The sequence below is a fragment of the Conger conger genome, chromosome 4, assembly GCF_963514075.1.
Source record: "Conger conger chromosome 4, fConCon1.1, whole genome shotgun sequence".
In the NCBI taxonomy this organism is placed as follows: domain Eukaryota; kingdom Metazoa; phylum Chordata; class Actinopteri; order Anguilliformes; family Congridae; genus Conger; species Conger conger.
Genome location: NC_083763.1, coordinates 53,489,150 through 53,512,768, shown reverse-complemented (window position 1 = coordinate 53,512,768; position 23,619 = coordinate 53,489,150). Strand labels below are relative to the sequence as shown.

The window sequence follows — 23,619 nt, the reverse complement described above, 5'->3', positions numbered from 1 at the left end:
CCACTGAGTGGTCGTGAATTGGACAATCCGCTCAATAACACTGGCTCCTGGACAGCTGCCATTCTTTCTCCTAAAGATGTGAAAATGTACCTTTCTTCCAAAACAGCATAATGAAACTTGAAGCCAGCATGGTTCCTAACCCTGATCCTGGCAGACCACATTTTTTGCTTCTTTTTGTTGTTACTGAGCACTTAATTGATCGATTAAAGCAGCCGTTTACACAGTTACCTCACCTCATCCAGTTTCTTGTATCTGAACTGGTTGCCAAGAAAACAGAAAACAGAAGATCAGGGTTGAGAGCCACTGTTTTAAACTTCCACCCTGTTCCTGGTCTGCAGGTCGTACTTGGACATGCTGAAGGTGATCATGTTCAGCTACCTCTTCTGGTTTGTCCTCACCATCATCTTCATCACGGGAACAACTCGCATTAGCATCTTCTGCATGGGATACCTGGTGGCCTGCTTCTACTTCCTCCTGTTTGGAGGTGACCTGCTGCTCAAGCCCATTAAGAGCATCCTGCACTTCTGGGACTTCCTCATTGCCTACAATGTGTTTGTCATCACCATGAAGAACATACTCTCTGTAAGTACTTTTGCACCATATGGCCTGCAAATTACTTTTGACTGAACACTCCAAATGTACAAATGCAAGACATGTATTGACATTGTAGGAGTGTTTACTGCAAAGCTGCAAAGGTCTATTCTAATGCAGAAGAGCATAATGATTGATTTATTTTAGATGTAATTAACATTTGTCAATTCTGCATACCTAAAGATTTTTGTGACAGATATTATTTGACTTATTAAATTGTGATATGGTTATTGAACATATTTCATTAGAAGATGATAAATTAGGACGTGGTTTCTCTGCTTGTCTCTTAGATAGTCGCCTGTGGCTATATCAATGCCCTCGTTCCGGATAACTGTTGGCTGATACAGTTGTTCAGCCTTGCCTGCACTATAAAGGGCTATACTCGCCGTAAGTATCCAACTCCATCTGTTTGATCATATTTCACCTGACCTATGATTATAGCTCTTTATAATACTATCAATGCTGGGTGATTGACGGAATGAAAATGCTAATGTGAGCTTTATCATCTAAGAAACATACTGCTTCTGAAGGGCTGTGTGTTGTGTACATTCATCGCTGAATCGTGTTTTTAACTTCCTGGCCTGCAGCTGCCTCCAACAGGCAATGCGATCTGCCAAGCGATGAGGCAGGGATCATCTGGGACAGTATCTGTTTCGCCTTCCTACTGCTGCAGAGGCGCGTTTTCATGAGCTACTACTTCCTGCACGTTGTGGCTGATATACGCTCCTCTCAAATCTTAGCGTCCAGGTACGGCTTTACCCTTCTAAGCAATCAAACTCTGATGTTCTACAGGAACTCCTGTTGTCGATTTGTGGTTCCACCACAGTGCTATGTCTGTTTAGTTTCAGAAGTCTGTGCTTTTTAAATTCTTTGCTCAAGCGTATGAAGCAGTCGGAAACCTTAAAAATGCTTGTCTGTCAAAGTAAAAAGACATGGCGTAACATATACAAAGAACACACAACATATTTTGGAAATAGGGACTTTACAGTCATATTCTTTGCAAAAGAATATTCCCCTGGTTTCATATAGTTTGCTAGCCAGTTTAGATAGAAAGAAAACCCTACATTGTATTTCCGCTTGTCACCAGAGTCATAGACTTCAGATAATTATATAAGCGGTTTACTGTTAAAAGCCCATGAAGCATTAGCTGTAAAAATAGCTGCTTTTGTATTACAGAGGGGCAGAGCTATTCCAAGCCACAATTGTGAAAGCTGTCAAGGCCAGGATCGAAGAGGAGAAGAAGTCCATGGACCAGCTCAAGAGACAGTGAGGCTTGCCTGCAATTTGTATACACTTCAAAACATTGAACATTAAGGCCCCCCACACAGAGATTCTTCTGCTTTATCACATGTTGCATATATTAATGCATAGGATAACGTATTAATGCCTTTGATACCACTGCTTCAGAACCATTTTTCTTATCTTTATGTGCAAACTGCTTTGACAGCAGTGGAAAATATTGGTAAATTTATGGTTATATTGTGTGTGTACACAGCAAAATGACCAGTGTTAATTCACCTCTTATCAGAGAACATATCAGTCAACTCTCAGTGAGAGTTGATTTAACACTGAACATTTTATTGTGTGGCAATATACATGAATGCTTTGAATGAATTGTTCATTTACTCCTGTTTAAGTCATTGTCATACTTTTATGAGATGGGATAAGAAGTATTGTAAGAATCTAAGAATACACTGATCCAATATATTATCCCCTGTTCGTAATGACTGTAAGGTTGACATTTTATAGCCATCTTGAAAACAGAACAAAAGGCCATTATCAGTAAACATTGCATCCATTGTCCTCTCTGTCAGAATGGACCGCATTAAAACACGCCAACAGAAGTTTAAGAGGGGTAAGGAGAGGATGCTGAGCTTGGCTCAGGAGTCAGGGGAAGGGCACAATCTGATCAAGGAAGAGGACGACGATGATGGTATGTCTTTGAAATGAATGTTTGTCAGTGATATGCTTCTCATATCAGCCGGATTAGTTCTGTAAAAAGGCTTTTCAAGATTCGTTTTTGTTCATTACACATACAGACATATAACTATAAATGGAAATACATACATGTACAAATGTCTGACTACATATAGTATGAATCATGAAATCTCTGGTGAAAATTTTGTCAGACAATTAACTGAGCTATACAATTGTAACCATTTTTGTTTAGTATTATGTTTATGCGAAGAAATTTTAATTTGTTGGTTACACATAGTTGTGCAATGAAATATATACTGACAAGCACACAAATCTTTATCAATCAATCTTTATGATCATGCTCCTCTATGGAGCAATGCATTGTAGTACATGAGAATGCATTATTTTGATATGAAATGGCTTGTCATGTTCAATATACTTACTTGCAATGTGTGAAATAAATATGCATACTGTATATATGTGGTAGTGGTAGTAGCAGTGGTTGCATTTGCTGTAATAATAAAGAGAGTTACAGGTGGACTTTGAGGAATTTCACGTGCTCTGAAGTGAAAGTGTGCCCACTATTGTTGCAGTTGTCATGATGTTCCTTTATGTATTTTAAACTGCCAGTTGTTTTTGGAGAAAGTATTTCAAATTAACGTTTCAAACATTTTATTTTAGGAGAAGGAGAGAAAGAAAAGGCCAAGAGCAAAAAAAAACTGTGGTGGCGGCCATGGGTTGACCATGCTTCCAGTAGGTTCTCCATGTCTTTCTTGGCCCTAATACACCTTGTATCCTTGACCAGAACATTGTGGATTCCATTACTGTGCTCCTCTGGGCTGTACCAATACAAATAACGCCCAGGTCATCTCATCCAGGTCTTATTCTTTTCTACCTCTATTTATGGGTTCTGAAAAATCCAAAGAAAAACATTTTTATGTCCGTTATGTGTATGCAGATGGAATGAAATCGTAAAATAAAGTTAATTAAAAAATAATGAACACAAACCCATAAAAAGAATGTGCTGGCTATTCCCAGTAAGAAAAGATGCAGTGCCTGACTGTGTAAATTTGGCTGTCCTATGATGTTTGCAAGTCAATATAAGTACATCAGGAAGGTCCAATTTGTTCAGCCCACATGAAAAGTGCACAGTAAAGAATCACTGTTGTCTTGAGTTCATTGCGTCTCATTTAAATTGTGATTGTTATAATCCTTCTCTTCTGCTTAATTTGGAACAAAAATACACTATTTATAGTGCTGTTGACCAGATAACATGTAAGACTTGAAGCAGAGGGGAATGGATCATATTTGTGTGAAGTGAGTGGTGTCAGTGACTGAAGAGGAATTTACTGAATGCAGTCAGTTTTAAAGGCATTATTTTATTTTTCCACATTATAGATATCACCCAGCTCTGGTCACTAAAAATAATACCTGATAATATTTTGTTTTTCTAGTAGTTGGCAATGGTACAACTTTGTATTCATTTTTTATTTGCTTTTAATCACTGGTACTGTCCTGGTTGGAGCTTCATTTTCACATTAACTGTCTTTGATGTATTGTGGTGACTCTCATCGGTTCATTTGTAGTGTTCTCATCCTATAATTTTCAGCCTGAAATATATGGTGTTCCATATATTCCTATTCTTCTGTACTTCTGCTTCTGTCCTGTCCGTTCATGCCATGGTGCCCTTCTGTTCAAGGATATAAGGTTGTTTAATTCCATGACTATTCTGTCAGTAATTAACAGTCATGCAATGTGATTCTGTGAAGATCTGAGTCTGCCTCTGAACTGTGAAGGATTAACCAAGATAGAAAGTGATAAAGTGCTTGATGACGGCATTCTATTGCCACCACAGTGTCAACAATGCCAGTCTTTTCTTCTGTGGTGATGCCTTTGATCTTTTCATTTTCAGAAACTAACACAAGGCTCACAACTGCAATTTGTGTTTTAATTTGCTTTTCTAACTGACATTCACATACAGTAAATCCTCAAATTGTGTCCGGGATTCTATTTGAAGCCGGGCCTCGGATAATAGCCTAATAATATTGCCTACAAGTAGGGCTATCAGTCCATGAGCGCTAGAAGACGTTGTTTCGATTTAACTCAATTAAATAAAAGAGCTCTTCTTAATATTTTATATTGTTGGTTAGTTTAATACTGTTGCCAATGAAAAGTCCTACACCATGGGTCTCCAACACGTTGCACTCAAGCTACCAGTCGTTTGCCACCCGCTTCTAAGTAGCTTGCCAAAGGCTGAAGCAGTATACATTTAAACACAGTTGTTGCCGCAAGGCATTCCAGCCTACGAATTTAATAAAAAGTAAATCAGGCAAAATTAAAAATTAACTCAGTTTAGGCTACTTGGCTACGCAATAAGGTTTCCATGTATTTACAGCACAGCGCACGTTCAATGAATGAATGAGAGCGGCTTCCTTGGCTCGCAATAAACAGACGGACAAATCCTTTCCACTCTTTCAACTACATAAAACTTAACAGTGAACCATGAAATACCCCCCAGATTTCAGTGCCCATCAGTCCCAACATTAAGCAATAGAATCAAACAGTCCAAAAGTAAATTCAATCCCAAACCAAAGCGAAAATCTTTTGATAGCCTACCGATATGCTGCTCCAAACGAAACGCATGTCTCACAATAAAACGCACTTTAGGAAAAAAAGATCCTTAACTTGCTGTTATCTACGCTAATTTGTTATTGTTCATGAAGGCGTGTATGGCAAGTTGTTATTTTATGGATTCTGGACTTGTGATTTATTGTGTTTGAGAATATTTGCAATAAACTAAGTCTGTTAAGACTTAGACTTACCAAACGGTGTTTCCTGATTAGCCTACACTAATTGATTTCTGAACGGTTACAGGAAGTGTTGAACAGAGTTGGCCCACTCTAAGTGTAGCCTTTTACTTTATTTCTAAGAATAAAATTCTACAACAGAAGCCTAATAATAAATAAAGGCCTGCCTCGAATACAAGCCTGCCCCAAATAAAGGCCTGTGCTTTGTGCAGCCTAAGTAATTAAAAGACCCCGGACACAATTTGAGGATTTACGGTATTGCTCCCTTTCTTTTTTCTGTATTAATTTGTGAAGCTGGTAAAAAAAAAGAACCTTGTTTAATGCTTAAAGAGAGTAACCATTTACAAGACTGAAGACAAATAAGTTGCTATTCATTCATAAGTTGCAATTCACTGATTTACATGGTTCGCAAACCAGTTGTGGTTCACAACTGCTTCTGAATTCTTAATTACAGCATCAGCTGAACTTCACTCAGTCCTTACACTAACTTGGTTTCTCTCAAACCTCATGTAACCTCCATTCCTTCATTCCTTCTTAGTTTTTTAATGAAGAATATGGAGATAATATTGTAAATCATAGCATACTAACTCCTAACTGTTTAACAATGCAATCATCACGTTTCATCAAGTTCAACACAGCCATGATCTAACTCTCCAACTGTTCACCTCTCAGTGGTAAGGAGTGGAGATTATTACTTATTTGAGACGGACAGTGAGGAAGAAGAGGAAGATGAAGACAAAAAAGATGACGAGCTCCCTAAAAAATCCGCATTCCAGGTAATTTCCGGAGGAGAATCGTTTTTATTCTAGTGGTACATGCGTATATGTGAAATCTGGGACACTAACTGCAATGGTATTTCTCAAATTACAGCTCATTGCTTATTGTCTTCTTGTAATATGTATGTTTTTTTATGTGGTTTCTGATTTAATTTCCACTAAAACTGCACTTATATGCTAACCTCCTTTGTTATGCGTGAGGCAGAGCTCCTGGAAATTGTTTTCACTACATATTCTCACTGTTTCTAGCAATACCTTTTGCAGAGAACTAATTGCTAACATCATTTGCATGGTGTATGGTCAATGACTGTTAACTGAAATGCCTCGTTCCACTAACTTTCACCCACTTTATCCTTGTTTATAGAGAGCAATTGGAAAATTTGCTTCTGCTTTGTTGGCTTTGCCAAAGTCTGTCATTAAACTTCCCAAAACTGTACTTCAGTATATAATCAAGGCAGCAAAGGTATTTCTTCCAGGAATATATATCCTATTGTGTTTTGTGTGCTCCCCAGTCCAAGTTCATACATCACTTGAGAAACTGAATTTTCATTTCATTGCGTAAAGAACTTTCAAACTTGTCAAAAATGGTTACATTTCATTGTTTAATTCTTGAATCTGATATCAATGCACAAATCAGGTAGTGATATTACTCAAAGCCTGCAATGAAAATTCAGTTAACTCTGTAGTCTTCCCATCTCTTTATTCCTACCTGCCTTTATTTACAAAAGTGTGCATGTATCCAAATGTTTCCATGCTGGTCCACAGGAAATGAACGTTTAGTGATAGAACGTTTAAGTGATAGGAAGGGCTGTCTACTTTTCAGAGATATTTCCACTTCCTGGACATACTTTTTAAATTAGTGCTAAGCATAGGTGAATCTAATTTGTCATTTAATCAGAGGAAATAGATCTGGTGGAATCAATAATTGGCACAATTCCAACAAGATCACGTGAGAGATGGCAATTCTCTGAAATACACTGTTAAAAATTGGGGTGTATTTTAATGCTTAAAATGAAGAAAACTTTTAAAAACAAAATCAGTAAAATCAAACATTCAAAGTAGAGAGCCCAACATAGACCAAGCTTTCTGTCTTTAGTGTGTGTGTTTTATTCTAAACGTCATCCGGTCTGCAAGCCTGAAAGCTATTCCCTTCTCCCAGTTCGTCTACCACGCCTGGATCACAGACTCCAAAACTGCCTTGAAGGAGCGGACCCGGGAGAGGAGAAAGTTCTGGAAAAGGCACCTGGGGTCCGACACCCCGAGGAAAGACAGGAAGGAGGGTATGAGGCCAGGGCCCTCGTTCTAAACAGATGAAAGTTCGCGAAACACTTTTTTTAAATCCGCAGCAGGTGGAGAGAAACACTTCAGTTCATCCGGGCGGCTGGCCCCTCGCATGTTTGCTCTGGTCTGTTTTGCTTTCCTGGTACATTGCTTTTTTGGGTTACAGTACATTTTCTCCAGCTCAGCACTGAGCTTTATTCATGAATTAGGTTTTTGTGCGCATTTTGCAGTCGACTTCAAATTACCACTTAAAGATTCGCTACAGTCATCGAGATGCATGCAGTGGCAGTCCTCGCTGTGGTCAAGCTTTCTTAATATGCTTCAGGTCATCTCTGTCTGAATCTGTGTCATACACATGAATTCTATTGCAGAAATACTCATTGTTGTGAATGTTTATTATCAAAAGTATTCATTGAAAAGTCATTGTTGTATGGCTGTTTAACTTGTTTGAGTTGCTCCTTAAATCTGTCTGTCCTCCTCCGTAGCTCATGTTGCGATAGAAGTAGGGGAGGTGGATGATGATCAAGAGATCAGAGAGGAAGAGGCACTTGATGGACCTGGTGAGTTAAGCGTGTCATTTTATCATTTCTGACGTATCTCATTTTCAAAACCATCCAGCTGTACACCCACTTCAATTTGAGGTTTTAGAAAAGTCGTGTTTTTTTGTTAGGAAAGTCAATGTGTCACATATTTCTAATGGCATAACACCACCAATGATAAGTCCTCCTGAGTTCATAGCCCGCTCCAGCAATAGTTTCTCTCCTGGTTCCTGCCCACGCCACGACACGCTCTGGAGCTGTAGATGCATCACCCTGCCTCTCCAAACAGCTCCCTTTATTTCCTCTCATTTAGACTTTCTACTTTGTTACCTTAACTTACCTTAGCCCATTTGAATTGCTACAATCGATTTTTTATGACTTTTCTGTCGTGTCCATTCATTACACTTGGCTGGCCAGCGAGAGGATGGGCCCTCCCTCTATAACTAAGTTCTTCTTGAGATTTCTTCCCATTAGTGAGTTTTTCTCACCACTGTTTGAGAGTTTTTATCCCCATTGGGGAGTGTTTTTCCTCATGCGCTTGCTATTTGTTGGTTCAGGCCTGGTGTTTGACCTTCTGCTAATCTGTAAAGTGGCTTTGTGACAGTCTTCTGCCTAAAAAAAGAAGTTAAATAACTGAATTGAATTCAATGAAGTCAATGAATGTGTGGCAATTAAAGAGACTAGGCTACTCCCTGAGTGAATTGCATGTGTACACTACAGATGATGTTGCCAAGTCCATCCTTGATATTCCTGTCCTTGGTCTTGAGTATGTAACCATGTAACCCTTACCCTCCAATGCTTTTCCTCAGACAACGTCATCAAGCGCGTCTTCAACATTTTGAAGTTCACCTGGGTCCTGTTCCTGGCCCTGTTGGACAGCTTCACTGGCTGGCTAAACTCCATCTGCCGAGAACACATCGACATCTCCACCGTCCTGCGCATTGAGCGATGCATGCTCACACGTGAGATCAAAAAGGTACCAGACACTGAGTGGGACCCCACTATAGTGGTTTGATGCATACTTTCTACATCTGCATTTTAAGCATGCTTTCTATGTGTCTTTTATATATTATTTCTTATATTATTTATATACATACAATTGTGTTCCTCTACCTTTACCATGTGACCAGGCTCCTACGTAGTTGATGGAAATAAGTCATATTCAGAAGAAAACAACCCTACAGCCCTACTGTAAAATCCAGCTATGCCGGCTTGGCCAGCTTGAAAATCTAGCTGGGTATGAGCTGGTCAACCAGCATGGCCAAGCTGGTCATAAAGCTGGTCTAGCTGGGAATGAGCCAGTCAGCCAGCTACCAGCTTTTTCTAAACATAGTTTGCGCTGATCAAACCATGTCAGCTGGTGAACTGGTCAACCAACTAAACCACGTTGAACTGTGAGCTGGTGAACTGGTCAACCATCCATCCATCCATTATCTTAACCCGCTTATCCTGAACAGGGTCACAGGGGGGCTGGAGCCTATCCCAGCATACATTGGGCGAAAGGCAGGAATACACCCTGGACAGGTCGCCAGTCCATCACAGGGCACACACACCATTCACTCACACACTCATACCTATGGGCAATTTAGACTCTCCAATCCGCCTAACCTGCATGTCTTTGGACTGTGGGAGGAAACCGGAGTTCCTGGAGGAAACCCACGCAGACACGGGGAGAACATGCAAACTCCGCACAGAGAGGCCCCGGCCGACGGGGATTCGAACCCAGGACCTCCTTGCTGTGAGGCGGCAGTGCTACCCACTGCACCATCCGTGCCGCCACACTGGTCAACCAGCTAAACCATATTGAGCTGGGAGCTGGTCTGAACTGGTCAACCAGCTACCAGCAGTTTAAAAACCTAGCTTGAGCTGTTTTTGTTCAACAGGGAGCAACAAAGTAACTGATGTTTTAACTGACTCTTTTTTAAACAGGGGAATGTTCCATCGCGGGAGAGCATACACGTTTATTATCAGAAGCAGATGCGTCTGAATCTCTCCAGGGAGTCTGGACTGGATGGCATCGATGAATTCTCTATGTCCGGATCTCATAAGGCCGAGCTCAGAAAGGACAGGCTTAAAATGGAAAGCCAGGAGTCTCGTGATAGTTTCTCCAGGTATTTTGTCAGGAGTGGGCAAAATAATTTAATGCAACTCTGTTCACAGTCCTATTGATCAATGTGTTTGATGGTTCAACTAAGTGGACTTTGCTGAAATAATCTGATTTTGTTCAGCAAGCTTGTATAGGCTCACAAATGCAGTTTATAATCAGTGTGATCTTGATTGTTTAGGTTAGGCTTAGTCTGACTACATGAAAGCCATTAATTTATAGAATATGTATACATCCTAGAATATTTGCATAAACACAGATTTATAACATCACAGCGTATGTATTAACGATGAACTCAGCAGGAACAAAGACCACCATAGCGTACATGGTGGTTTCAGGTTTGAAAAATAATTACCCAGTCCAGCTAAAAGAGCACTATAAATTTGTGACACCCAATTTCACAGTTGCCATTTCCAGCATACTTTCCTGTGTTCCTGCTACTCCACTTGTTTAATCATGGCACCATCTCAATGGACACTTTAGCTTTGCTAATTTTACCCTCTCTTCATTTCACCAGGTTGTCAGTGTTAGCGGCTCTCATAAAACAAAGAGGAATGCTAGACTTGATTAAGAATTTGTAAATGGTTTGGAAGGAGTGTGCCAGGTTCACACAGCAGCTCCCTGTTTCCGAGAACAGAAATGTTCTCTGCTCTGCCACTGCTCCTCATTTCATGCTGATGTGAACATAAGTTACAAATGTCAGTCGTGTTTACTTCACTGTGTACCACTGTGGTATTGTGTTTGTTGTCTGAAATGGGCACAACCCATATAAGAAAAAAATACCTAGTATAGTATAATGTAGTATTTGATTCACTATAATGTCTAGGTATTCAGATATCTGTACATGTAAATCAGTGAATACGTATTGGATGTATGTATGTATTGGTTAATCTAAGTATAAGTAATCTGAGTACGTATTGGTTAATCAACGTATAACCACATAGACACCAAAGCGAGTGTTATATGAAATGTACGGTTCTTCTGTATGGGCTGTTTGTCACATTGTTGGTGTCTCACTGTGGCTCTCATTAATCCCACTCATCTCATCTCATGGTGTGTGTGCTGGCAGCGCCTACACCGAGGCCACCATGCTGTACTCCCACCAGTCCACGCTGGACGACCTGGACGGAATGTCCGAGCGCATCCCCAAAACAAGCGAGCGCGCCAGGCCCAAGCTGCGCAAAATGTCCAGCGTGGACGCGTCCACCTCCTCCGCGGACAGCGGGGGCAGCATCGTGTCCAGGTGCCCATGTCCACCCGCGACCATGTCATCTGTCAGCTCCGTAATGGAGGAGGTTCATTCAACCTAGCTTGTGTTTGCTATGCTTGTTGGTGGGGACTACTCTCATAGGGTGGACCTCTCTGTTGAAACAAGAGACATAGTTTGGAGAGGACTAAGAATTCTAGGTGGCCATCTCACACCTTACATGTCATTAAGCCCATTGAGTAATTTTAAGGTGGAATCCCAGGTACCCATAACCACATTATCTCAGAGGAGTTTGACTATTTGGATTCAGTGCTTTCTTCTGCTATACCGCTGAAAGGACGACGTTTGTTTGCCGGGAGCACAAGAGCTTAGTTTTCTCACAGTGAGGCGAGATGCAAAGGATATTGAGGTGGCGGAGATAGTCAGACAGGGTGGGTTACCTGTCTGACTCTGTGTGCTTCATACGGCAGTGCTGACAGACAGCTCTTGTTCCTAAATTACTCCTCTCTCAGCACCTATGCTGTCCTCATTGGGGGTATTCTGAAGAGAAGCAAACAGATAACAGAGTCTAACCCTAGTGCATATGTAAGGGGTGTACAAAAAATGGCAAATGGACTGCATTTATATAGCGCTTTTATCCAAAGCGCTTTACACTCACCCATTTACACACCAATCGGGGCTAGGCTGCCATGAAAAGCACCGACCAGCTCATCAGGAGCAATTATGAGTTAGGTGTGGTGCTCAGGGACACTTAAAAGGTTGTAAAGGGTGATTTACAGGTGCTTGTTTAGCAGCAATTCATTTTCAGCAATATCTCATTATTAAATAAGTGTACAATTTATCATTTTAGTTAGTAAATGATTAAGTAAATGTTCATTATTTAACCAGTAAATAAATGTACAATTCCATAATCAGTTTGACATTACTGATGTACAACTTATTTTTCAGCACTATAGCATTGCTGGGGCCAATTCTGCACAACTCTGCCCTCTTGTGCCTGCATTTGAAACTGCTATTTTCTCTGTGAAAAATGTCTCAAGAGTGCCTATTAAATTTGCTGAAAACTGTTTGAAGCCTGGCATTAGAGCTAAATAAAATGTCCTTCCACATATCCCCAGTATATTCCCTTAAATGTTTGATTCATGTATGTGATCGACTGGACAAACATTACCCTTCAACCGAAAATCCCCTGGTTTCCATCTCTGGCCCTAGACGGATTTGCAGCAGCTAAATTTCCCTGGTGGGGGATTTTCAGTTCTGACCTGCACTTTCTTGTTCTCCCTCTCCCACGCAGCGAGCCCACGCAGTGCACCATGCTGTGCTCCCGGCAGGGCACCGACGACACCATCGACGAGGTGGAGGACGAGCAGGACCAGGAGTCCCCCAGGGGCCTGGCGGAGCGGCAGGAGGGCCGATATTTAGACGTGGTGGGGGGGGAGGCTTCACCACGCGTCGTGGACAGGAGGTCCCAGGGGGAAGACCGGAGCTGCGTTTCGGAGACAGAGGTGGCCGGGCAGGACTACCTGTTCCCTGCAGAGTGCGAGGTCCATCTGTACTCGTCAGACACAGATGCCCCCACCACCTTCCCCACGGACGCAGACGTGCCCCCCTCCTACAGCAAAGCCGTCAGCTTCGACAGGGCCTCTGGCGGCTCGGACAAGGACGATAACAAGCGTCTGATGGACATGACCCCGGACGCCTGCAGGTCGGACTACCTGGACGACTCGCTACTGCCCTCCGTAACCAATGAGCTGACTGCCAGCGAGCTGCTACTCAACAAGTAAGGCCTTCTTTACCACATTTTACTATTTCTAATAATAGCTCTTTAATAATATTCTCTTAAAACACATGTTAATCCAGTAAAATCCCAAAATATGGCCTTCAATGGTGTGATTTTTATGTAAGGACCAAGCTACACAATAGATTAAGCGTGGTGTAGAAAGTATACCTTCTTGTCTGGATTTATTGTGTAAATTTGAGGCTGCGTTTTCCAGGAATGTAAGATTAATGTCCTTCCTGGAAGTTTTGAAATTCCTTTGGTACACTTGTCAAGCTAGTTGACATTTTTAAAATTGGCTACATTTTTCAATGTATGAGGCTACAGCTTGGGTTTTTCTTAACATGCTACTTTTTAGCCATTAGTCACACAAGGATTTCTTTCTACACCACACAAAATTACCACATTGGTCATTTATCATGACAGTGTATTTTTAGTCTTGGTTCAATATGGGTCAAATTGAGGACCATCTGAAAAACTGTTCATAATTGAGCATTAATGGAACACTATAGGCGCCGCACACACCTGACTGCAGCCCATTGGAGCGGTTTAGATTTGCGTCTGTTCATCCCTCCTTGGTTATACAGGATGTTCTACGATGAGCAGCTGGAGGCCTCTGAGGGGTTTTACCAGAACCAGCCCCAGCTGCTGCAGCTGGGCTACGCTCTCTACAACATGCTGGTGGCTCATTCGGAGATGGTGTGCTACCTGGTCATCATCCTCAACCACATGATCTCCGCCTCGGTGGCCACTCTGGTTCTGCCCATCCTCATCTTCCTGTGGGCCATGCTGTCGGTCCCGCGGCCCAGCAAACGCTTCTGGATGACCGCCATCGTCTACACGGAGGTACAGTCTGTGCGCTTGATGAGTCTCAGCCTTGGCATCAGGCCTGGGTGAAATACGTGATAGTTTTGGCTTCAACAGGCTACATGGGGAGCGTTGTGTAGCCTAGTGGCTAAGGTACATGACTGGGACCCGCAAGGTTAGCGATTCAACCACCCTGGTGTAGTCATTATAATTCTTATCTTAAGTCGCTTTGGATAAAAGTGTCAGCTAAATAACATGTAATGTAAATACTTTTCAACCTTTTTACTGAGCTTGACTGGTGTATTGGAACCTATGGAATACTCAAGTCCTTATTATATTATATTTGGGGTTTTTTCCAGGTCACCATTGTGATAAAATACTTCTTCCAGTTTGGTTTCTTCCCCTTCAACCAAAATATAGAGGTTGACAAGTCAAAGCCTTTCCACCCTCCTAATATCATTGGAGTTGAGAAGAAGGAAGGCTATGTGCACTATGACCTGGTTCAGCTCCTAGCTCTCTTCTTCCACAGGTCCATCTTAAAGGTACTTCGTCACATGCATTTATCCTGAATTTCCCAATTGTCTACATCAGGGGTGTCAAACTGAATTCCCAGGGAGCCGCAGTGTCTGTGGGTTTTCGTGGTTCCCTTTCAACCAGCTGTCAATTAAGGCTTTGAGAACAAGGTGTGTGGATTCTTTAGCCAATCAAAGACTTAAATGAACCACAGGTGCCGGGAACAGACCGAAAACCAGCAGACACTGCGGCCCTCCAGGACTGGAGTTGACGCCTGTGGTCTACATGGAAACATTGATTGCTTGAATTCATGAACCAAATTCGGCATTGTCTAATTTAAGCTATGATTTTGATGGTGGTGGGGGAAATGTTCAAAGGGGAAAAAAATTCTGAATGGTGCAATCAGACGGGCCTTTTAATTTCAACTTTTTGGCATCTCCACCACTAATGTAGTGCCACGGCCTGTGGAATAAGGATGACCGCAGGGCTACAGTGAAGGCAGCCCTGTACCGCGTCCAGTCAGAGGAGGAGGTGCCGGTGATGGGGGAGAGGAGGGGGTCTGACAGCTCGCTGAAGTCCGTCAACCTGGAGACCTCGGTGGAGTCGGTGCACGTGCGCTTCCCGGAGCAGCGGAAGCCCACGCGACGGAAGAACTCCACCACGGGCTCCCAGATGTCCTACCAGTCCTCCCAGTCCACACGCTCTAAGAGAGGTAGGAGTGTGGGGTGGCGGGGGGGGGAGGTATTTAAACACGGGGGGGGGGGGATATGGGAGGAAGCATTGTCGCTACATGTTGATGGATTGAGAAAGCTGTTACAGAACATTCCAGAAAAACTACCAATCTGTAGCATAATGTAATGTGACTGGCTTTTTTAAAAGACTGTGTGCAACCAAAATTGTCATCGTTCAAATAGTTGTATTATACATAACTAAGCAAGCAAAGGTAAACATTTGAAGAGTTCTTTTTTTTCTTTGCCGAAAGCGACAGCACACAGAAGAATTTTGTATTGGCCAGTTGGAGACCATATTTATTGAGTTATACAGTAGCATTTCCAATTTAGTCTGTTTATAATTTGGTTTGACCATCTAGTGGGCTGCTGCAATGTTAACATTTTCACATCTTGAAAATCTCTATTTAAAAATGACTTGTTAATGCTGTTGCCATGCGTGGTGGATATTGATTTTGGTAATGGGAATTTCTGTGATTCCTACAGGCAGTACAAGCACACGGAACAGCAACAGGAGAACGGGAAGTGTGCTGAGTGTCCATCAGAAGAGCCGCAAGGAGCTGCTCCTGGAAAAGCTGAGAGAGCAGCTTATCAAAGCCAAAGCCTTCACTGTGAAAAAGTAAGTGTACCAGCGTAACTAGCCTACAGTGAGAGAAATTGTATTCAGCCAGCAGTAATTGTGATTTTTTTTTTAATGGAGTTTAATGGGGCAGCCTGTAGCGTAGTGGTTAAGGTAAATGACTGGGACACGCAAGGTCGGTGGTTCTAATCCCGGTGTAGCCACAATAAGATCCGCACAGCTGTTGGGCCCTTGAGCAAGGCCCTTAACCATGCATTGCTCCTGGGGAGGATTGTCTCCTGCTTAGTCTAATCAACTGTACGTCGCTCTGGATAAGAGCATCTGCCAAATGCCAATTATGTAATGTAATGTATGGATGTACAGTGTGAATGGGTGTAAATTAAAGTGTTGTACTGTCAGCTTTAGTTTGAGGACATTCATACTGTGTGGAGTGAACAGGGATTATAGCTCTTCACATTTATGTCACTGTCCAAATACTTACAGACCTCACTGTACAGTATAAGTATACTATACTTAACTTCACACCATGTATTTAAACATTTGACTTTACAACTATCTACACCATACAGTACAGTAGAATGCAAATGATTTTTATCACCAAGTAATAGCTTATTTTCTTTGTTTTGTCTTATCATGTGCAGAAATACGATGATTTATTTAATGACTATTTTTACTTCTTTGTGCAAGAACCCTTGAGATATATCTCCCCATCCGTCAGTTCTTCTACAACCTGATTCACCCAGAATACAGCGCTGTGACAGACGTCTATGTGCTCATGTTCCTGGCAGACACCGTGGACTTCATTATCATCGTGTTTGGCTTTTGGGCCTTTGGGGTACTTTGACATTTCCTCAATTTTTTTCCAAAATGCTTAAACTATTTGTCAGAAGTTAATGAATGAAATTAAAATAAAATAATGGTATTCGTAAATATGATCTGGAAAAGATCGTTTTTATTATTAATATAGCATTTACTTTAGTAACTCATACTTGATACCAGCTAAACCAAGTCTGTAAAATGTAATATTTGGTTTCTGGTACAGCTGGGTGGAAGAAATGGGTGAATGAATGAATGGATGAATCATGAAATACAATATTCCAGTTTTAATTATGTCAATTCCGGTAATAAATAAAGCATTTTACAAAAAATCCCAAATTATAATGAGCAGCTTCATTTTGCGCTTTTTTTTTACCCCCAGAAACATTCAGCCGCTGCTGACATCACTTCCTCCCTGTCAGAGGACCAGGTGCCTGAGGCCTTCCTGGTCATGGTTCTGATCCAGTTTGGCACTATGGTAGTGGACCGGGCCTTGTACTTAAGGAAAACTGTCATGGGAAAGGTCATCTTCCAGGTCATCCTGGTGTTTGGAATACATTTCTGGATGTTTTTCATTCTACCTGGGGTCACAGAGAGGTATTTTGTCTTCTAATTTTATACAGAACCATTTTCTTTACTTTATTTTAAACTCTGTTAAACATCTACTGATGGGAAACATGAAACCACTCCAGCATACTCACACACACACACACACACACACACACACACACACTGTTGAAAAGTGTTGTTTGTCATTTTATTTAAAGACGTGTTTAAAGCATGTTTAAAAATCTGTTTCCGACCCCAGACGCTTCAGTCAGAACACTGTGGCACAGCTCTGGTACTTTGTGAAGTGCATATACTTTGGACTGTCAGCCTATCAAATCCGCTGCGGTTACCCCACCCGCGTGCTGGGCAACTTTCTCACCAAGAGCTACAATTATGTCAACCTCTTCCTCTTCCAAGGGTGAGTGCATAAGACTTATGAACATGCTGGCCCAAAAACTGTACCATTTTCAATGTCTCCCATGACTTTTATTTTGGTCACATGAACATAATAGGAATGAGAAACAGTGCTAAGGGGAGCAAACCCTGCAATTTCACAGGACACAGGGCCCTTAGCCAGGGTCCCTGGTTTTTTATAACTCTATGGCAATGTATACTTACATTTGTCTTTTGGTCCTTCACAGTTTTGGTCACTATAATATGGGACATTTCCCTTGATGCTTGGTTGCTTTTTTTTGCAGTGTATGAGAGGGTGTGTGACTGTTACTGTGATTTGGGTCCTCTTGCATTTTTCATGCGGTCTCAGAATATTTAAAACCCCCAGAGCCCAGTATGTTTACCGATAAATGCTAGGGTTAAGACTGACATATGCAATGTAATAAGTGAAACAGTATATGCTTTACTGCTGCTTCACTGCTTTTGTGTTGTTCCATTCGTTCAGAAGGAACTAGCTGCGATTCATCCCTCCAGTAAATGTTGTGTGTGCCCCAGGTTCCGCCTGGTGCCCTTCCTAACGGAGCTGCGTGCCGTGATGGACTGGGTCTGGACTGACACCACCCTCAGCCTCTCCAGCTGGATCTGTGTGGAGGACATCTACGCCCACATCTTCGTTCTCAAGTGCTGGAGGGAGTCGGAGAAGGTAAGGAGTGAAAGAGTGAGATGGCTGATCTCCGCGCTGGCTGGACTGCCTCTCGCGTCCTTAAACCAATCCGCTCCCCGAAAGAACCCTGCTTTGTGGTCTGACCAATGGAGAGAGGTTATTTAATTGTTTTCGAGGCCTTCTGGGTTTAGAGCAGTGTTCCCCAACCCTGTTTCTGGGGAAATAACCATCCTGTAGGTCTTCATTTCAACCCTAATTTGGCACACCTGATTCTACTCATTAGCAGCGCAGTGAGATCGCTAGTTGTTGAGTGAGGTGTGCTTTGTTGGAGTAACAACCTACAGGATGGTAGATCTGCAGGAACAGGGTTGGTGAGCACTGGTTGAAGGGTGTGAACAAGAATACAAAGTGAACAATACGGTTAATTTAATAGTCAGGAATTAACTCCAGCGCTTTCCAGTGTATCATAAAAAATATCAAAAGAAATTCAGATGTGGCAATATGCCAGGAGGCAAGTCAGTGGCACAACTTATTTTTATTTAATGAATACAAATAATGGCATGGCAGAAGCTGATGTGAGCATGGGTGAGCAGCGTGTCATGTGGCCTTTCTCCAGAGGTACCCCCAGCCTCGCGGGCAGAAGAAGAAGAAGGTGGTGAAGTACGGGATGGGGGGCATGATCGTGATGCTGCTCATCTGCATCGTCTGGTTCCCCCTGCTCTTCATGTCCCTGGTAAAGTCCGTGGCCGGGGTGGTGAACAAACCCGTGGACGTCTCTGTCACCATCACTCTGGAGGGCTTCCAGGTTTGTCTTCCCTCTCGTTGTCTGACAGAACGGCAGAGGTGCAAATTTCCTTGATTTCTGTTTCGAACAATTTCAGTCCCAAGAGTGCCGTATGTCACTCAAGCGTGTGTACCGTGAAATCCCATTATACCTTTTCAACCAATCAAAATGACTGCTATACCATTATTTTGAGCCCCTATTAAAACCCTGCTAAAGTCTTTCAACATTCTTAATTTTCTCAACCAAAGCCAAACCGTTCAGGTGGAGCCACTTCATATTGGGCTTGGGACTGAAGGGGTTAATGGAGATTCTCCATACAAAACTCAATATAGTCCAGGACTAAGCTTAACCTGTGTCAGAGAAACTGGCCCAATGTATCGTGTGTATTTTGAAAAAGTTTGTATTTTTGATATTATGAATTATGATTGTATACATACGTCTTTACCATTACTAACAGTAAAATCTTGGCAGACTCAGCGACAGTATGACTTGCTTCAGAACAGTTTAAGTGCCTTGCTCACTTCCTGATTGTGTTTCTGCAGCCTATCTTCACCATGAGTGCGCAGCAGAATCAGCTCAAGGAGGTGGCTGAATTAAACTTCACTAATTTTAGGAATTCACCTAATATCACTCCGGTAGGTTCATTGGCATTACTGCGCCCAGAACTCTAAAGACTCCAACGTGGAGCAGCAAACAATGGGTATCATTGCTTTGGAATATGGCTTATTTAGTTTGTATAGAATTACTACTGAATTATCGGCACCGCTGACTGGCAATGCACAATAAGATACTGTGCATACACTGAAAAATATACTGTTATGCCCGCCAGAGGTGGATGCACTAAGTACTAAAAAAGGGGTGCCAATAATTATGAAACCTAGATTTTTGTGAAATTGATGTTTTTATTAAATTAATGTTTGATTTTGGTTGGTTCCATTGAAACAGTGATATAGTATTTTTCACATATAATGGGGTGACACTGGCTCAGGCACTAAGACCAGTCGTCTGGCAGTCGGAAGGTTGCCGGTTCGATCCCACCGGTGGTGTGTGACCCCCTAATGCTCCTGATGCGCTGGTTGATGTCTTGCATGGCAGTCAATTGCTGTTGGTGTGTGAATGGGTGAATGAAAAGCATCAATTGTACAGTGCTTTGGATAAAGGCGGTATATAAATGCCAACCATTTACTTCTGCATTTTTTTTTGTTTATCTCAATAATTATTTTTTCAAGTATTTCAAGTGCATTGGCAGTTAGGGGTGCCAATAATTCTGGAGCCCACTGTAAGTAATTAAAGGGTCTTTATTTCCTGTCTCCAGGGTGCATTGCAGTTTCTGGAAGCCTACACATTTCAAGATGTGACTATAGCTGAACTGGACGGAAGCTCTAATTCCCTATGGACAATCAGTCCACCCAGCAGGAAGAACCTGATGAAGGTGCTGAAATCTGAGGAACAGTTCCCTGTCACCGTGACTTGGTCCATTCAGAGGTACAGCCAAACCATCCTATAATCATTTAAAATGTAGTAACCTGATTCATTGTTTACTAACCCAATTTCTAAAAACAAATGCAAATTCTATAGCCAAGAATGCAGATACACACTGCAACAACGCTCGTGTTGACTGGCTCCTGGGCTATACGATGCGATTAAGCTGGACTGTGGACTGCAAGTGGCCTGATTCTGATCACAAAGAAAAATCTGTTTCACCATTTTGGTGTTTTGTTTTCTCGAAGTTTAAACTTTTTTCTCTCCATCGACAGGAACCTTAGTTTAGGAGCCAAGGCTGAATCTGCAACAGAAAAGCACGTAACCTTTTTGAAAAACAATACAAAGGCTGAGCTTATTGAACTGCTAAATGGGACAAGGCATATTCCCGTGTGAGTATATTGATTAAACACTGTTCCGGCTGCCCCTTTCCTACGTGGTAACGTGCCTGTCTGAAGTGGCCCCACTTCTCTTTCACAGGGTAATAGCGAATGCCTTCCCCTGTTACATCCGAGCACCCAGTGACTCCGTGGCCAAACCCATCGAGCAGCTTTATGAAGGTAAACGATAAGATTGAAATGTTTGGTTTGTGTGGAACAAGAACTGTTGCTGTTCTGCCTGCCCATGCCATCAGTAATCAGTAATGCCATGTAATGTAATGTAGATACATTCATAAATGCTTCCATAATATGAATTAAATTACATATACTAACAATGTATTTATTGATGGTTTCCATTAGTTAGGGATTACCAAAGACAGAGGCACTGATTGGAAGTTCTTTGTAAAAGCAGATTTATGAATGAGATTATTGATGATAATCTTTGAAATGTTTACTCCGTAAACTAAATATATATATATATATACTCCTTACGCATTCGCAAAAAATGTGTTTTGAACACGGAGTTGCCAAATCATCATGCACGTAATGAAATGGTATGAAATTCTCAGAGTGTGATTGGTGTGCTCTTTTTCAGATGGAAAGTTCAAGAACATCACCCTGGCCCTGGGGAGAAACCCCAACACCACGGGGGAGATCCAGGAATGGTGGATCGTGAACCAGCCCAACAAGACGGAGAATAAGCAGAAGAATGGCCTGGAGCTGTTTGTGTTCAGTGATAAAGTCAGCCCACCTAGCCTTGGCTTTCTGGCAGGATATGGGTAAGTGGAGATTATGTCCTTGTAAAGCAGTGTTAGAGGTTAGAATAAAGCGTTCGGGAAATCCAAACAGTATGTGGTGCACTTAGACTATTGCATTTGATTTACTTCTCAATTTGTTGATAGTAGCCAATTTATTCCTGGGGGACCAGGTGACGTATCTCTGAAGTGACTTCTTTAATAACTTTTAAATGGACACCCATCACACTGTCAGTCTCTGACCTAGCTGAAAGCTGTACAATAGGGACAGTACAGTCAGTATTTTTTACAGTATTTGACTCACAAATAACTGCAAGTGCTCATTTATATCTTCGGTGAGATAATGATTGATTGCTGGGCTAGCAAAACTGTTAACGTAATAAAAACACCTTTGTGTTAATGTGGGAATTTAGTTATGGATAAATGTTGACTGAATTCAGGCTTGCGTGTAACGAGCATGTATGTGTTCCCTCCTCTCCTGCCGCCGTCTTGCACAGTATCATGGGCCTGTATGCCTCCGTGGTGCTGGTGATCGGGAAGTTTGTGCGCGAGTTCTTCAGCGGGATTTCCCACTCCATCATGTTCGAGGAGCTGCCGTGCGTGGACCGCATCCTCAAGCTCTGCACCGACATCTTCCTGGTGCGAGAGACCGGGGAACTGGAGCTGGAGGAGGACCTGTACGCCAAGCTCATCTTCCTGTACCGCTCCCCAGAGACTATGATCAAGTGGACCAGGGAGAAGACGCAGTGAGGGCACCACGCCTGGAGATCAATGACGCTGGAAACGAACCAATACAATTAGCAAAAACAAAAGCACAATCCGCCGGGCAAGGGCCGGGCCTCTTCGGCGGCAGACCCTCCGCTGCCCCCTACAGCACAGACTGACTGAAATGCAAGAGAACTGCACTTCTTGTTTTAGAAGGGTTTTTTTTTTCCCCTCAACTTCAAAAACAAATTAAATCTGGATTCAGTTTTTTTCAGGTCTGTATAGCCTGACTGATATGAGCTTTTTTTACAGTGTGTTTCCAGACAGAACGACCCTGCTGCTCTCCTGTTGCTCAGATCTCTGGCCTTTTTTGGTTTGGTAAACATGAACCACGGGTTGTGCAATACGCTGCCCCAGGAGGCAGGCTGTAAACTTGAACTGACACCGATTTTTCTTTGGTATTTTTTATCCATGAGATCGTGGAAAGATGCCCTAATGGCGGAACAATAAAAGGGCGGCGACTGACTGAAAGACACTTGCCACTTTTTTTAACAAAAGAAAGACGTTTTCTTGAATCTGGAAATACTTCAGTTCTGCGGCGGAAAAAAAGAGAAGGCCTTTAAGGCATGGAAGATAAACTATATGACTATCTTTATTTGCCTTATTTCGTTTGTACAGTCAACTAATCAAAATAACATATTCTTCTCAGGAAAAGACACTTATCATCTCACCAAGAAGGGGTTTTGCTCTGTCTTCATTGTATGTCTCTAGGGCATATGCCATAAGTGTTTCATAGAAGTATGCAGTTATCTTATGTGCATTGCTAGGAGCAGATCTCCCATTCTATCTGAGCCCAAGGGAAGTCCTATGTCAGGTTATGGGGCTAATGCAGGTACAGCGCCATCTCTAGAGGGACTACTGTATACCTAGAGGATGGTCCTGTGGCTTTTCAGTTATGTTTTCTCATCTTGGAATGCTCTTTTTTTACTTTTCATCTAAAGTAAGGAGAAAAAAACTAAAAAATAAACAAAAAACACTACATTCATAGTGCTGAATTGTGAATGAAAAAAGACAAACAGCTTATCAAGGTCATACCTTAAGCAAAATGTGAGCAAAAGCAGTCCAAACTATGCATTAGAAAACATAGCATGAAAAAAAACAATTATTGCTATTGATCATTTTCATTCTATGTACATGTTTTTTTGGGGGGAAAAAAGTATATTTGACTGTGTACAGCAGCTGTATGTTTAGAGGACATATTGTGGGGATTTGGCTCAGTGACCAGAAAATAAAGCACATGTTGGAAAGCCAATTGTTTTTCATCCGCATATGCAAAGTCTGTTGAATCAAAGATGTCAGGATGAAATGTGATGCAATGCAGGAGCTATCCACAGAAGTTCTTTATTAGTGGGTTGGCAGCATTGGTCAAGTCACTGACCAGCACACTGCAGCTCAGCAGTGACA

The 23,619-nt window shown here is 42.1% G+C and overlaps 1 protein-coding gene across 1 annotated transcript in view; it reads left to right on the top strand.

Annotated features, from left to right (window-relative positions):
* LOC133126282 (piezo-type mechanosensitive ion channel component 2-like) overlaps nucleotides 1–23,442 on the top strand; it is a 127,154-nt gene extending 103,712 nt beyond the window's left edge. The window contains exons 25-54 of the mRNA XM_061238321.1: nucleotides 339–582; nucleotides 882–978; nucleotides 1,179–1,338; nucleotides 1,768–1,857; nucleotides 2,406–2,524; nucleotides 3,190–3,261; nucleotides 5,988–6,091; nucleotides 6,456–6,554; nucleotides 7,251–7,371; nucleotides 7,858–7,932; nucleotides 8,721–8,887; nucleotides 9,841–10,022; nucleotides 11,085–11,258; nucleotides 12,517–12,646; nucleotides 12,695–13,002; nucleotides 13,587–13,845; nucleotides 14,166–14,348; nucleotides 14,773–15,031; nucleotides 15,534–15,666; nucleotides 16,315–16,462; nucleotides 16,826–17,040; nucleotides 17,252–17,410; nucleotides 17,941–18,088; nucleotides 18,666–18,854; nucleotides 19,376–19,468; nucleotides 20,149–20,318; nucleotides 20,591–20,707; nucleotides 20,796–20,875; nucleotides 21,291–21,474; nucleotides 21,948–23,442. Of these exons, the coding sequence (XP_061094305.1) occupies nucleotides 339–582; nucleotides 882–978; nucleotides 1,179–1,338; nucleotides 1,768–1,857; nucleotides 2,406–2,524; nucleotides 3,190–3,261; nucleotides 5,988–6,091; nucleotides 6,456–6,554; nucleotides 7,251–7,371; nucleotides 7,858–7,932; nucleotides 8,721–8,887; nucleotides 9,841–10,022; nucleotides 11,085–11,258; nucleotides 12,517–12,646; nucleotides 12,695–13,002; nucleotides 13,587–13,845; nucleotides 14,166–14,348; nucleotides 14,773–15,031; nucleotides 15,534–15,666; nucleotides 16,315–16,462; nucleotides 16,826–17,040; nucleotides 17,252–17,410; nucleotides 17,941–18,088; nucleotides 18,666–18,854; nucleotides 19,376–19,468; nucleotides 20,149–20,318; nucleotides 20,591–20,707; nucleotides 20,796–20,875; nucleotides 21,291–21,474; nucleotides 21,948–22,200 (4,732 nt within the window). The 3' untranslated portion in view covers nucleotides 22,201–23,442. The remainder of the gene's footprint in view (nucleotides 1–338; nucleotides 583–881; nucleotides 979–1,178; nucleotides 1,339–1,767; nucleotides 1,858–2,405; nucleotides 2,525–3,189; nucleotides 3,262–5,987; nucleotides 6,092–6,455; nucleotides 6,555–7,250; nucleotides 7,372–7,857; nucleotides 7,933–8,720; nucleotides 8,888–9,840; nucleotides 10,023–11,084; nucleotides 11,259–12,516; nucleotides 12,647–12,694; nucleotides 13,003–13,586; nucleotides 13,846–14,165; nucleotides 14,349–14,772; nucleotides 15,032–15,533; nucleotides 15,667–16,314; nucleotides 16,463–16,825; nucleotides 17,041–17,251; nucleotides 17,411–17,940; nucleotides 18,089–18,665; nucleotides 18,855–19,375; nucleotides 19,469–20,148; nucleotides 20,319–20,590; nucleotides 20,708–20,795; nucleotides 20,876–21,290; nucleotides 21,475–21,947) is intronic.
* The last annotated feature ends 177 nt before the right edge of the window (nucleotides 23,443–23,619 follow it).